The sequence below is a fragment of the Colobus angolensis genome, unplaced genomic scaffold (genome assembly GCF_000951035.1).
Source record: "Colobus angolensis palliatus isolate OR3802 unplaced genomic scaffold, Cang.pa_1.0 Scaffold186, whole genome shotgun sequence".
NCBI lineage: Eukaryota > Metazoa > Chordata > Mammalia > Primates > Cercopithecidae > Colobus > Colobus angolensis.
This window is the reverse complement of record NW_012114999.1, coordinates 831,209-842,616: the sequence shown is the minus strand read 5'-3', so window position 1 is coordinate 842,616 and position 11,408 is coordinate 831,209. Positions and strand designations below refer to the sequence as shown.

The 11,408-nt window shown below is 39.5% G+C and overlaps 1 protein-coding gene across 1 annotated transcript in view; it reads right to left on the bottom strand.

Moving 5' to 3' along the window:
- The window catches only part of EPHX4 (epoxide hydrolase 4), a 38,395-nt gene extending 29,015 nt beyond the window's left edge, over window positions 1-9,380 (bottom strand). Inside the window, exon 1 of the mRNA XM_011940042.1 lies at window positions 9,229-9,380. Coding sequence (XP_011795432.1) covers window positions 9,229-9,380 — 152 coding nt within the window. The remainder of the gene's footprint in view (window positions 1-9,228) is intronic.
- Between the last annotated feature and the right edge of the window lie 2,028 nt (window positions 9,381-11,408).

The following is an 11,408-nucleotide window of genomic DNA, read 5'->3' as shown; positions in this document are numbered from 1 at the left end:
ATTCACAGGTGCAGTCATTAAGCACACCGCAGCCTCAGACTCCTGGGCTTAAATGACCATCCTTCCTCAGCCTCCCACATAGCTGGGATTACAGGCGCATGCCACTACCGACTGGGTAATTTTTTGTGTTCTTAGTGGAGACAGGGTTTCTCCATGTTGGTCAGGCTGGTCTTGAACTCCTGACCTCAGGTGATTCACTCATCTCGGCCTCCCAAAGTGCTGGGATTACAGGCGTGAGCCACTGTGCCTGGCCGAATAAGTCAATTTTTTAAGCTTTTCTTAAATGGTGTGTATAGCCACCAGGGAATCTGTACTATGAACAGTTAGTTATTTTACAGCCCAAATTTCTAGATAATAAATTGATTATATTTATCTGAAAAGTAGATTTTACTCACCTTACTCCATTGTCAAATAGGGTCAATGTTTTAGTAATAACCACAGCTTATTTATGGGTGAAAAAGTCTGAAGGCTTTTTTAAAAAAGATTATCACTGAAATAATCTAATAATAAAACAATCATTTAAGATAAACCTCTGCTTGCTAAAGCAAAATTCTGTGGAGAAGATCCTGAACCATGAGTATAAGCAAGAGTGATACTAAAAACATTTAACAACCAAAATGGCACCAGCACTGAGCAATTAGAACAGCCACAGTGCTGCAGCCAAGTTCTGGAGGCCACCGCTGAGCCAGGCATTCTCCCTTTGCTTGATCATGGAACTGCAGAATTAATTGAAATAGAGAGATCCATGAGATTTTCTTTTTCAAATAAGCAAAACCATTTTAGATAACCAACAGAAAAAAAAGACACGGATTTTAAAAAGTGACTCACTATGTTACGGGACTCAAAATATGCATTTAAAAAAATGCATCTGCGTGCACATTTGTTCATGGAAATACAGTGTAAAATTATCTGACACAAGCCAAGTGGGAGATTATGGTCTGAAAATACTTTTGGAGTGCAGTAGGCAAGCTAACACAACTGAATGTTAAGATTATAAACCAGTGTAAAGATTGTAATATAAGATTATAAGCCAACAGTGAAAGGGGGGCGGTGATATGAAGTGACACACAACAGTAAGATCAATGTAACAAACAGGCCAGGCACAGTGGGTCACATCAGTAATCCCAGCACTTTGGGAGGCCAAGGTAGGCAGATCACTTAAGCTCAGGAGCCTAGGCACCATGGCGAAACCCTGTCTCTACACAAAATTAAAAAATTAGGCCGGGTGCGGTGGCTCACGCCTGTCCCAGCACTTTGGGAAGCCAAGGCAGGCAGATCACCTGAGGTCATGAGTTCGAGACCAGCCTGACCAATATGGAGAAACCCCGTCTACTAAAAATACAAAATTAGCCAGGCGTGGCGGTGTATGCCTGTAATCCCAGTTACTTGGGAGGCTGAGGCAGGAGAATCGCTTGAACCCAGGAGGCAGAGGTTGAGGTGAGCTGAGATCGTCCCATTGCACTCCAGTCTGGGCAGCAAGAGCAAACTCCATCTCAAAAAAAAAAAAAAAGAAAAAAAATTTTTACTAAGTATGGTGTCATGTGCCTATGGTCCCAGATACTCAGGAACCTGAGGTGGGATGATGGCTTAAGCCCAGGTGGCAGAGTTTGCAGTGAGCTGTGATTGCGCCACTGCACTGTAGCCTGGGTGACAGAGCCAGAACCTGCACCCCCCTGAAAAAAAGAAAATCATTCTAACAAATGAACCACCTTACATCATCAGGAAGAGTGTCAGACACATATTTGGAATTATGAATGAATATGGAATTTTTTTATCTATCACTAGGATATTTATATTTTATGAAAATCTGCCAAAGCATTGCCAACTAAGATGGATTTGAAAATGTTAACAAAAAACAAAACAGAAAAAGAATAACAAAAAGAAAATGCTAATAAACATGTCTTCTGGCCGGGTGCAGTGGCTCACGCCTGTGATCCTAGCATTCTGGGAGGCCAAAGCGGGTGGATCACTTGAGGTTAGGAATTTGAGATCAGCCTGGCCAACATGGTGAAACTACGTCTTTACTAAAAATACAAAAATTAGCCAGGCGTGGTGGCGGACATAATCCCAGCTACTCGGGGGGCTGAGGCAGGAGAATCGCTTGAATCTGGGAGGTAGAGGTTGCAGTGAGCCAAGATCACATCACCGCACTCCTGCCTGGGTGACAAGAGTGAAACTCCGTTTTAAATAAATAAATAAATAAATAAAATAAACATGTCTTTTTTGGCTACGCTGTAATGTTGTTAATCTTGTCTGTGGATTGTAACAAATAAAGTAGCTTGTTTCCTTAAAGATGCTCATCTGTCAACACATGTGATTGTATTTTTTCTGATTTGCCTTACTTAAAATTTTGAATTGATTTTTTATGTCTTCGTAACTGAAGCCTAATTCTTCCCTCTTTATAATCCATCATACCCAATCAATAAAGTTCTGTTCATTTAACCTCTTAAATATTTATTTAAACATTCCCGTCTACCATTTTATCATTACCTTAATTCAGGCCTCCTTTTAGGCAGCAGCCTGTTGCTTGGTCTAAGCGTGTCTCTTTCATTCCCCTCTGCTCTATCTTCTACAAAGCCAGTGATGTAGCAAAGACACAAACTCATGTCATTTCCTTGCTGAAAATCTTGACTCCCTATTACTCATAACATGAAGCTCCAGCTCATTTTTCTAGCAGAAAAATATCTGAAAGATTTGACTATTGCTCAATCTTTCAGCCAGATTACTTTACACTCTGTTGTTTGCTTTATAACAAAAAGAGCTAACATCTATACTATTCTTACTACATGTCAGGCCCAACTCTAAGTGCTTCTTGTATGGTAATATTGATCTTCAAAACAATATTATGAAGTAGGTATTATTACTATCTTCATTTAACAGATGAAGAAGTGGAGGGAAAGCAAAGTTAACTGAAGTACCAATGGTCACAGAGTCAGTAAACAGCAGAGCCAGGATTCTAGCCCAGGGAGTCTGGCCCCAGAGTCCATGTTGTACTGCCTCTGCAGCACTAGGTTGAAATAGGTGAACAAATAGAGATATTGGTTTTTGCTTTTATGACTTTGTTCATATGGTTTCCTTTGTCTGAAATACCATCACTTCCCACCATTCCCCTATTACTCCATAATCCCTGACTCTCACCCCTCGGTTAACTCCTTATCACATTGGGCATCTCCTCTTCTAGGAGACTTCCCAGCTCTCTCCATTACAGCTGGGGTGCATGGGCCCCTTCCACACTTGTATGTGCACTCTTCAGGGCTGAGGCACACATCGCTTTTGATACCTGGCTCTTCCACGAGATCGTTTCCTGGGTTGTCTATGAGAATATCTAACCCCTGTAGGAGATTAATAAAGATATGTTGAATAAGTGAAACAACAAACAAATAAAAACACTGAGTAATGATAGTGCTAGAAGTACCAGTTGTGCAGTAGGACTTTTGTCCCAGTTCAAACCTTGAGACAATGACATTTATCGGTCCCAAATTCCTACTGGGGAATTTGTATTCAATTTCTGTTGAACTGCACGTGGTTTCAGTACCTTAAGGGTCCGTGTCTTCATTTAGGATTTAATTAGAGATTTCAAGGTAGAAATTTGACTTAATGTATATAATCCTGCAACATTTTACATTTAGAATTGGATTAGGGATTATGCAAACATGATGCCTCCATGTCATATTAGAAATAATTTAAATTGCCTTAAAAATAAATCCAGCTACTGCTTTTAACAATGAGTTGAAAGCCAAACAATATCCTCAACAATTCTAAGAAATAGGGCAACTGCATGTTTTTAATAAATTACTAAGGAATAATTTTTAACTGTCATCTTCCTGAAGTTCATAAATTAAACACATTTGATTTACACGTTAGCCCTAAACTGAAAAAGAAGTCACCCCAGTATCAGATTGATGGATATATCATTTACATGAATAAAGCGAAAACAATCTCCTTGACACAGGAATGAAACACATTACAAAAGCAGTAACCCTGAAAACATTATAAATAAGCAAAACTATTTTCATCCACATTGCCTTTTTTCTGGTAGCTTTAGGTAATAGCAGAGGACACTCAGGAAAAATAACCAATCTCTTTCCCAGTGATAGCTCTTTACCTAAGGAGGGCTCCTGGTTTTACCAGGCTAGCCACTTTCAGACGTAGACTCTCATCCTCCTCTTTACCACAGAGAAATGCCATAGTTGTCAGCTTCTGTGCTCAGCTGTATGATGAAGGCCCCTCACTTGCCTCAGCACTTGAATGATGATGCATGCATTCCATACAGCTGGAGACGAAGACGACTCAAAGAAATTGCCTGCCTCAGCTCAAAATATTTTTAAAGGAGATGCAAATTGAAGTGGAGAGAGAGAGTGGGAGAAAGATCATCCTTTGACAAACAGCCTTATTTGGGGTTAATTTAGTCAAACATCCTGTAGATGTGTATCTTGCTTAATATTTCCTTTAGACTTTAAGAAGACCCAGGATTTTATTGTTGCTGTGTAACAGCTGATTGTATACATTAAATATCACCATTTCTCAACAGCTATTCTCAGGCAACGATGATAAATGCAGATAATATGTTACATTTGTGTGGTGCTTTTCTGTTTAAAAAGCACTTTCACACACATTATCAATTCATGGTTTTTTTGTTTGTTTTCACTGTATCAAATATTTATTACCTACTTAACCTACAATCAAGCATACACTTTCATGTGTATTTAGGCAAAACTTAATTGCTAGAGGAATAACATTTAAATTTGTAATATAAATTGAAATTGGTTTGAAATGCCACGCATGAAGTTTTTTGGCCTTTAAAATGAAAAAAATAAATAAGAGTTTTGTCTTAAAACGTAAACCCGAGAGTTTTGTCCTAAATTCTAAGACCTTTTTTTTTCCTATTGTTTGTTTCCACTAGCACCTCAATGGAATTGACTAGACCTCATAATGGGTAACAGTGGCAATTTGATTGATTGAAAGGAAAGGCAGAGTGAGCATCAACAGGGGTCTTGGTTTAGCGTATGACTCCAGAGATACCTGATTACCAACAATCTCCATGTAATATTTTCAGATGCTCCCTAAACAACCAGGTAGCTTTCAGATTAATGATCAGCAAAGTTCAATGAATTCAATATGATCTATTTTGAGTAGCTGAGCTATCTGTGTTTGTAGTTGTTGCTGTTTTAAATTCTAGCAATGTTCTTACTGGAGTAACATATGACAGATTTAGTGAATAGAAGGGACACATGCCTATCTATGATCTTCACATATTTCTTAATATATGGCTTTTCAGAGTGAAAATATCTCTAGGAACTTCCCAAAAACTAAACCATTCCTCACAATGACCAGATCCCTTTTGGATACATCCAAGAATTGACTTTGTGGGAGCAAATGGGAATGATGTCCAGGGACCAGTGCTGGACCCCTCCTAGGCTGTTTCACCCCCTGAAGATTCTAGAACAAGAATCACCAGCCATTTCTATTTTGCAAAAGGGCTCTCATGAGGAGTAAATAACGAGACATGACTGTGAAAAACATGCACAAAGTCTCTTAGAATATGACAGAGAGCATCTACTGCCCTGTATGAAAGTGGTTGTAGGCTCATTTTTATCTTTGTGTATATTGTTCCGCATGTAAAGAGGTGAAGTTCCAGAGGAATAAGGATGGACAAGTACTGGGGTTGGTGTGAGGTAGAGAAAGAAAATAGCTTTCAAATGTTTTCTTTCTAAAAAGTTAAGTATCATCTCCCCGATGCATGAATTTTATTTAGGATGATGATTTAAAATGTTAAATTAAGGTATTTTTAGATTGTTGGCTGATTTTTTAACAACTTCTTGAATGTTTGTATAAGGTGTGACATTTGAAAGGCAAAAATCCATGCATGTTATCGGATCAGATTACTATAATTCCTATAGAATGAGAACAAGCTGAAGAGGTCAGCCCTGACTTTCAAAAACAAGGGACACCTGACTTTCTGGCACTGCTAACTTCAGAAGGGTAGCTATGGGGCTTAAATGAGATGGTATATATACGACACTTATAAAAGTACCTGGCTCGGGAAGGGAACAACATACACTGGAGCCTGTGGGGAGAGAGAAAGCATCAGGATAAATAGCTGACGCATGCTCTACTTAATACCTAGGTGACGGGTTGATAGATGCAGCAAACCACCATGACACACGTTTACCACGTAACGAACCTGCATGTCCTGCACATGTATTCCAGAACTTAAACAAGAGAGTACCTGGCTCATAGTGAATGCTCAGAAAATGTTAACTATCATCACCAGAGTTAGGAAACTATTATCTGACACATGGATCTCCACACTGAATGAATGGGAATGAAGGAAGAAAATGAACATTTACTGAATATTCACTGGGGCCAGATTTTTCACGTTTTGACTCTCTTCATCCTCACCCAACTCTGCAACATTATTGTAGATGATTGTTTAGGGTTCTGCAGCAAATTAGTGGCTGAGCCAGAATGTACTGCCCATGCTATGTTAAGCAGATTTGATCAATGTTTCAGAGTAACATTTTATTGTGAACTAATTATGCCATGCACTCCATGAGGTGAGACCACATGCATATGCTTGAATTGCACTGGGCAGCTAATCTACCACCTCATTGAGCTGTCTCCAGATGAATGAAAGAACAGATCAAAGCATAACAGGAAAATGACTTATGTTTATTTATGCACATCAATCCAGAAGGGGAAAGAGATCTTCATGCAGGGAAAATATTCTAAGGAAGACTTCTCACTCTGGAAAAATTATTAGGTATAGGTGTCTTTGCTATCCTCCACTCTTTTCTTCAATGCCTAATACCTCCTAGTACACTAACATCCTCAATACATTTATTCATAAAGTCCCTTTCACTCACAAAGTATTAACTAAAGTGGGTCGGGTGCAGTGGCTCACACTTGTAATCCCAACATTTTGAGAGGCTGAAGTGGGCAGATCACTTGAGGTCAGGAGTTTGAGACCAGCCTGGCCTGTTTAACATGGTAAAATCTTGTCTCTACTGAAACTTCAAAAATTAGCTGGGTGTGGTGCACATTTGTAATCCCAGCTACTTGGAGGCTAAGGCAGGAGAATCACTTGAACTTAGGAGGTGGAGGTTGCAATGAGCTGAGATTACACCACTGCACTCTAGCCTAGGTGACAGAGCAAGACTGTCTAAAAAAAAAAAAGAAGTTTTTTAAGGTAGTAATCCTTTCAGCACTAGATGCATTTTAAATCAGGATTTTGAGTGACATAAAATCTTTAAGACTCTAAAGGAGGTAAGAAATCTGTAATGGTGGAATTCTAGGTGTTATAAGATAGTAAGGGAGGATTTGCAGACAGGATATTGTCCTAGACCTTTCAAAATATATCAGATATTCTACCTTTGAGTCAACTAAGGGAACTGGGCTTTTAAAAACATCAATTTCTTGACCTATTTACTTTATGAACTATTTCTCATAGCCCTGTGCTATCAAAAACTGGTTTTCTTTTACTGCCATATGTACCACCTTTGTTTTTTGAGATGGACTCTCGCTCTGTCGCCCAGGCTGGAGTGCAGTAGTGTGATCTCAGCTCACTGCAAGCCCCGCCTCCTGTGTTCACACCATTCTCCTGCCTCAGCTTCCCGAGTAGCTGGGAAGACAAGCGCCCACCACCAGGTCTGGCTAATTTTTTTTTTTTTTTTTGGTATTTTTACTAGAGATGGGGTTTCACCATGTTAGCCAGGATGGTTTCGATCTCCTGACTTCGTGATCCACGCGCCTTGGCCTCCTGATATGTACTACCTCTTTTAAAGATGTTCATTAAAAAAAAAAAAAAAAAAAATTTAAACATATGTTGCTTTCATCTGTACTTATTTGGCCCAGTGGGGTCAATAGAGAACAGAACATTTCTCCTTAGGTAATTGCTATGGTCAGAATATGTTCTCCCAAAATTCATATGATGAAGTTTATTTGCCTCCAGAGGGCACATCAACAAGGCACTATCTTGGACACACACAGACATGGATGTCACTAGACTCTGAATCTGCTGGTGCCTTCATCTTGGACTTCCCAGTCTCCAGAATGGTGGGAAATAAATTTCTGTTCTTTATAAATTACCCAGTCTCAGGTATTTTGTTATAGCAACAAAAATGAATGAAGATAGTAACTAATAATTACATATTTGGGGCTCTAGATTTTCTTCCTACTGTGAAATATTTAGGTAAATTATCCTGCATTCCTATAAGCTTATTGCTCTGTGCACAGGAAATAGTTCATTTTCAGTTTCCATGAGTGCTCTACTCTCTGCCTTCTCCTCACCCCAGCCTCACCAAAATCTTCCTGATAACAATCACTCCACATCTTTGGTTTGTTTAAAATCTCCTTTCCCTACCCAGTGTTGTATTTTGTCTATAGTAGATACTCTACACAAACTGTTTTGTTACTGTTTCAGAAATTTGAAACATTAAAAGATATGTGTTTTAATCCTCAAAAAATATATAAATTTAAAATGGTAGCAGGTAGGTCTTTTAAGGAGGAAAACCATTGCTGTGATTCAGGAACATTTAGGAATATTAACTCTGGGCAAATGATCAAAAAGTAGGGTCTGTTAAAAGTCATTACAAGAGGCTTGGTGTGGTGGTTTACACCTGTGATCCCAGCACCCCAGCACTTTGGGAGGCCACGGTGGGAGGATTGCTTGATCTCAGGCTTTCAAGACCAGCCTGGGCAACATAGCAAGATCCCATCTCCAAAAAAAATAAAAAGCTAGGTGTGGTGGTAGATGCCTGTAGTCCCAGCTACTTGGTAGGCTGAGGTGGGAAGATTGCTTAAGCTCAGGAGGTCAAAAGCTGCAGTGAGCTGTGATCATGCCACTGTGCCCCAGCCTGGGTGACAGAGTAAGACCCTGTCTCAAAAATTACCATCGTAACAGTATTAAGAGGTGGGGCCTTTAAGAGGTGGTTAGGTCACGAGGGCTCTGCCCTCATGGATGGAAATAATGCCACTATGAAAGGGTAATTTCAGTCCCCTTTTGCCTCTTTGCCCTTCCTCCTCTGCCATGTGATGTTGCAGCAAGAAGGCCCTTGTTAGATGTTGGCACCTTGATCCTGAACTTCCCAATCTCTAGAACTCTGAGAAAATACATTTATGTTCATCATAAGTTACCCAGACTGTGATATTCTGTTACAGCAGCACAAAATGAACTGAGAAAATAAGCCAAGTTTTAATATAACAATAAATGTTAGTTGGTAAGTTTACCAGAATTCTGGAAATCCATGAAGCAGCAGCATAAGTGGTTTGCCTCTTTCTCCAGCAGCAACATAGTGAAATCTTAACCCTGAATCCTGAAAGTAGAGGGCATGGGATTTTAGTGATGTTTGTGTTGATTGACAAAGAAATATATTTAGCATTTCCACTTCATTAAAAAATAATAACTTGCCTTATTTTTAAAAATTTGTGTATTTGCAATATCTTCATGACACTCAGTTGCCTTATTTTTAACATCAAGAAATAAATTTACTTTCATTAATTTTCAAAAAGAAAAGCAAACCCCATGCCCTATTAATAGGGTAAATTGACAGATTCACTTTGTCGACACTCCCTTGTCAATATCTTCTCTTCTTGTTCTAGTACAAGGTCAATTTATATATTATGAGCTTCTGAAGCAATGTCACAATTTGTAACTTTCATCTTACCATTTCTAACTTGCATGTTACTGATGTGTCACATTTCATCTCCGTCAAATGCTGCAGGACATGTAAATAATTCTAATCTGAATTTATATTTCTGCCATGTTTACATCCTAGTCATCTACTTTTCTCAGCTTGCCCGTCAAGAACTATGCAATCAGTTATATAATTCACACCTCCTTCTCTTATTTTTAGGTCTCTCCTTCCCACATTATTATTTTGAGTGTTGCATGTTCTGTTCCCCTTGCTGCCTGCTCATGTCATGTCAGTGTGCATTTCTAATAACAGAATGCCTTGAGTGCTCAAGACTTCACTCTGCATGTGGGAGACAAGAAAACCCAAGGAAAATTAAAAAAACAGGGGAATGAGACAGGAATTCAAGCAAATACTAAGCAAGCTAAATGGAGGAAAGTAGAGGGAACAGCAAGAAAACAAAAAACTCTGCAAGCAAGCAAGCTAGGAAATAAAAAGAACCAAAAGCTGAACACAGACATTGGGTTTTATATCAGGCAACTCAAGCAACTGAGTTTTCAGATGTGAAAGAATCATTTTGCAGATTCAGAAGATGAGGCCCAAAGATGGTAACATGGGTCATAAAATGGTTGAGAGCAGGGCTGTGACCAGAATCTCCATCTTGTCCTAACTGCCAGGACAATGTTCTTTCCACTCCTTTGTACTCTGTCTCTGGGGAAGCTCTTTAGGCGGCCAGAGCCAGGGGAAAGGTGTTTTATGGAATTCCAAATGGTTCTTATACTACTTTTAGTTAGATAAGAGATAACAAAATCTTGGACAGAGATAACAAAATCTGACTTTACCCTCAGTTGCACGATGGCTTCCTAGAGGTTCAATAACTTCTTTTATTGGTGGTGAGTCTTGGAGGATTAAATGTTATGGGCACTGGATTGGATTTAATTAACATATACTTTATTGCACTGACTATGCATCAGGCATTGTTTTAAGTTTTTCGTGTTTGTTTTTATAAATATTAACCTATTTAATTCTCATGTCGACCCCAGGCAAGAAAGAAGTTCTCTTGCCCTTCTGAACTTCAGCTGCGGGGCAATTTAACTCCTAACAGGAAATAAGGACTTGGCGACATAAATATCCCCTCTTATGAGGCTGGGTTTGAAAGGCCTGTGAGTCAGACTGCAGGGTGTATCACGGGAACTATTTCCCTTCACCACCTGGAGCATCAGGAAACAGAATATCTGTGGGCTGTGAGGAAGCTTGAACAATTACAGTCTGCAGGAAAGGCTGGATTTACTTTTTATTCCATTCCTTTCTTTGGTCCCTGACTTCATAAGTCTGCATTCCTCCCCACAAGCACACACAATTTACTTATTGTTTCATGCAACCTAAGTCGTCTGTGATCATAATAAACTCATGACTCCCAAAGACTGACTGTTTACTCTTATTATCTCTAAAATTGGGCAAGAACAGGCTCCTGAGACATTAGAATGCCACGAGGAACAATTCTCTACAGCCGATCTGAGCTCTAAAGGGCAAAAGGGTGACAGGAGACAGCTTTCCCTTGCAGTAGGAAAAAGAGCAGGTTTATTCTGGGTTGTTGTGGCGCGGGGCGGTGGTGGTGGTGGGGGGCGTAATATAATAGGACCCTGATTAAAGAAGTTCTACATTCAGAAACCAATCAAGGTGCCTGCAAAGACCGAGTGCTGTTTATCAGCATCTCTCTCTCTCTTTCTCTCTTTCACACACACACACACACACACACACACACACACACACACA